Source organism: Podarcis melisellensis, assembly GCF_964234715.1.
Source record: "Podarcis melisellensis genome assembly, chromosome: 1".
NCBI classification, from domain to species: domain Eukaryota; kingdom Metazoa; phylum Chordata; class Lepidosauria; order Squamata; family Lacertidae; genus Podarcis; species Podarcis melisellensis.
The window spans coordinates 82,192,218-82,194,549 of NC_138528.1; the positions used below are offsets into that span (position 1 = coordinate 82,192,218).

General features: G+C 45.6%; 1 protein-coding gene across 1 annotated transcript; it reads left to right on the forward strand.

The window, feature by feature from the left end:
• Nucleotides 1-645: 645 nt before the first annotated feature.
• Nucleotides 646-1,637, forward strand: LOC309366636 (olfactory receptor 5I1-like; the record flags this gene model as incomplete). The annotated part of the gene is made up of 1 exon (XM_081905351.1): nucleotides 646-1,637. One exon carries the CDS (start codon nucleotides 646-648, stop codon nucleotides 1,594-1,596), a length of 951 nt encoding a protein of 316 aa, XP_081761477.1. The 3' UTR covers nucleotides 1,597-1,637.
• Between the last annotated feature and the right edge of the window lie 695 nt (nucleotides 1,638-2,332).

Consider the following 2,332-nt stretch of genomic DNA (forward strand, 5'->3'; position numbering starts at 1 on the left):
GTTGAAACTAGGAGAGATTCCTTTCACATCTATCCATCCACATCCTGGATGGCTCCTTCATCCAGGCAAAAAGGTTACTCTTTAACCAGGCCTTTGGCTGATGAACATTCAATGCCATTTTAAAATGTGTTCAGGAGGGAGGGGTTACTGGGTGGTTTTTTGTTTTTGTTATGTATTTTGATATTGTGATTTTATGTTGTAAACACCCTGAGACCCGCGCATACAGGGCGGTATACAAATTTGTTTGTTTGTTTAGACTCCTGACAAAAGCCGAGACATTCAGCATCAAATAAAGAGGGGGCTGGAGTTCCTTCCCCAGCTATGTGTTAGTTAGCAGAAGACAACAACAGATGAAAGGAAAGGAGAGAAACAATGGCCCATATTGTTTCCTGATACAGGTTGGTGACTATAACTGATTTTCATCCTCTGAACATTTGTTCCCATGACCACCTAACAGTGCTTCTTTCTAATTATACGGTGCTGCCCATTTGAAATTGACACCTTCCTTTCTTTATTGTCATAGCTGCTGACCTACTTTTGTGGTGCCTGCTTTATTGAAAAGCCTGTTGCCTTTCTTTCCCTATGCACACTGAGTTCTGCAGTCCAGCTTCTACCTCCTTCCAGTACCTAACATATTACAAAGAGATGTCAGATGGTAATGAAACCACGGTGACCCACTTTGTTCTCTTGGGCTTTGCCAGCAGCCCAGCTATTCAAGTCGTCCTCTTCATGGTATTCCTGACGCTCTACAGCTTGGTTCTGCTGGGGAACATCGGGCTGATGGTTCTGATCAGAACCAGCCCCCAGCTCCAATCCCCTATGTACTTCTTCCTTAGCAATTTGTCATTGGTTGACCTCTGCTATTGCTCTGTGATCGTCCCAAAGATGCTCGTCAATTTCTTGGTAACAAAAAAGGGTATTTCGTATGCCGGCTGCGGACTGCAGTTTTATTTCTTCTGCACTTTTGCTGACACTGAGTCTTTCATCCTCGCTACCATGGCATATGATCGGTACGTAGCCATCTGTAACCCACTTCTTTATACCGTCATCATGTCACCAAGGCTCTGCTTCCTGCTGGTTGCCCTCTCTTACCTTGGTGGTACATTGAGTGCCCTGGTCCACACCTGCTTTGCCTTCAGACTCTCCTTCTGTGGCCCTAATGTCATCAACCACTTCTTCTGTGACCTCCCATTGCTTCTGAAGCTGTCGTGCTCAGACACCTCCCTCAATGAGCTCCTCCTCTACACATATGGGAGCTCAGTGGAAATCATGTCCTCCATCATCATCATCATCTCCTACGTCCTCATTGTCATCTCGGTCCTGAAGATGCACTCCGCTACGGCAAGAAGCAAGACATTCTCCACCTGTGCCTCTCACTTGACCTCCGTCATCATCTATGAAGGGACACTCCTCTTCATCTATTCCCGTCCCAGCTCCTGGTACTCACCCACCTCTGACAAATACATCTCTGTCTTCTACACCATTGTTATCCCAGTACTGAACCCCTTAATCTACAGTCTGAGGAACAAAGATGTGAAGAATGCCCTCCGGAGAACAATAGTCACTAAAGTCTTTGTTCGGGAGTCTCATAACTGAGAGACTGTCGAAAGAAGAACCATAGAAATTTATTTATTTATTTATTTATTTATTTGTGTGGAGCAATTGTTCCTTGTTCCTGGAATGGCTTTTTCCCAGTCAGTTCTAACAATACAGTCCATAAAATCTAAAAGACAGGACACAGTGCAGTGCGGGGACAAATTCAGACACCAATTGTGGACCCAGGTGCAGGGACCATGTGGCCAATGGAGCCTAAAGAAAGGGAAATAATAAGGCATAAGACAACTGGTATTGGGTTCAAAGTGGCCACAACTTTATTGATTGCAAATCAAAACTTGATTAAGTAGGTTTTGGAGAAGGCATCAGATATGTATCCTGAATCAACCACCCAGCCTTCTGGTTTATTATTTCATCTGGGTTAACTCTGGGTTAAGTGTCACCCTATGACAGACATCAGATCAATCCCTCCAGGACTGCCATTTTGGATGGGTGCTATAGCCCATTGTCCCTCATCTGGGCTCCTGGACAAAGCACTCCTTACTGGATCCCTTTAGTGGGGCACTGTCAGGGGCTGGTTGGATGCAGAGGAATAGTGGGAGGAACGAGCTGGGGAACCCCAAGGGAAGAAGGCTCAGAGCCCAGGCAGACCCTCCAAGTGTCCATATTTTCCAGGGACATCCCTGACTTAGAAAAGCCATCCCAGTTTCTGATTTGATCCCAGAATGCCCCACTTTTCCTTATGCTGTCCCTATTTTCATTGGAGAAATGTTGGAGG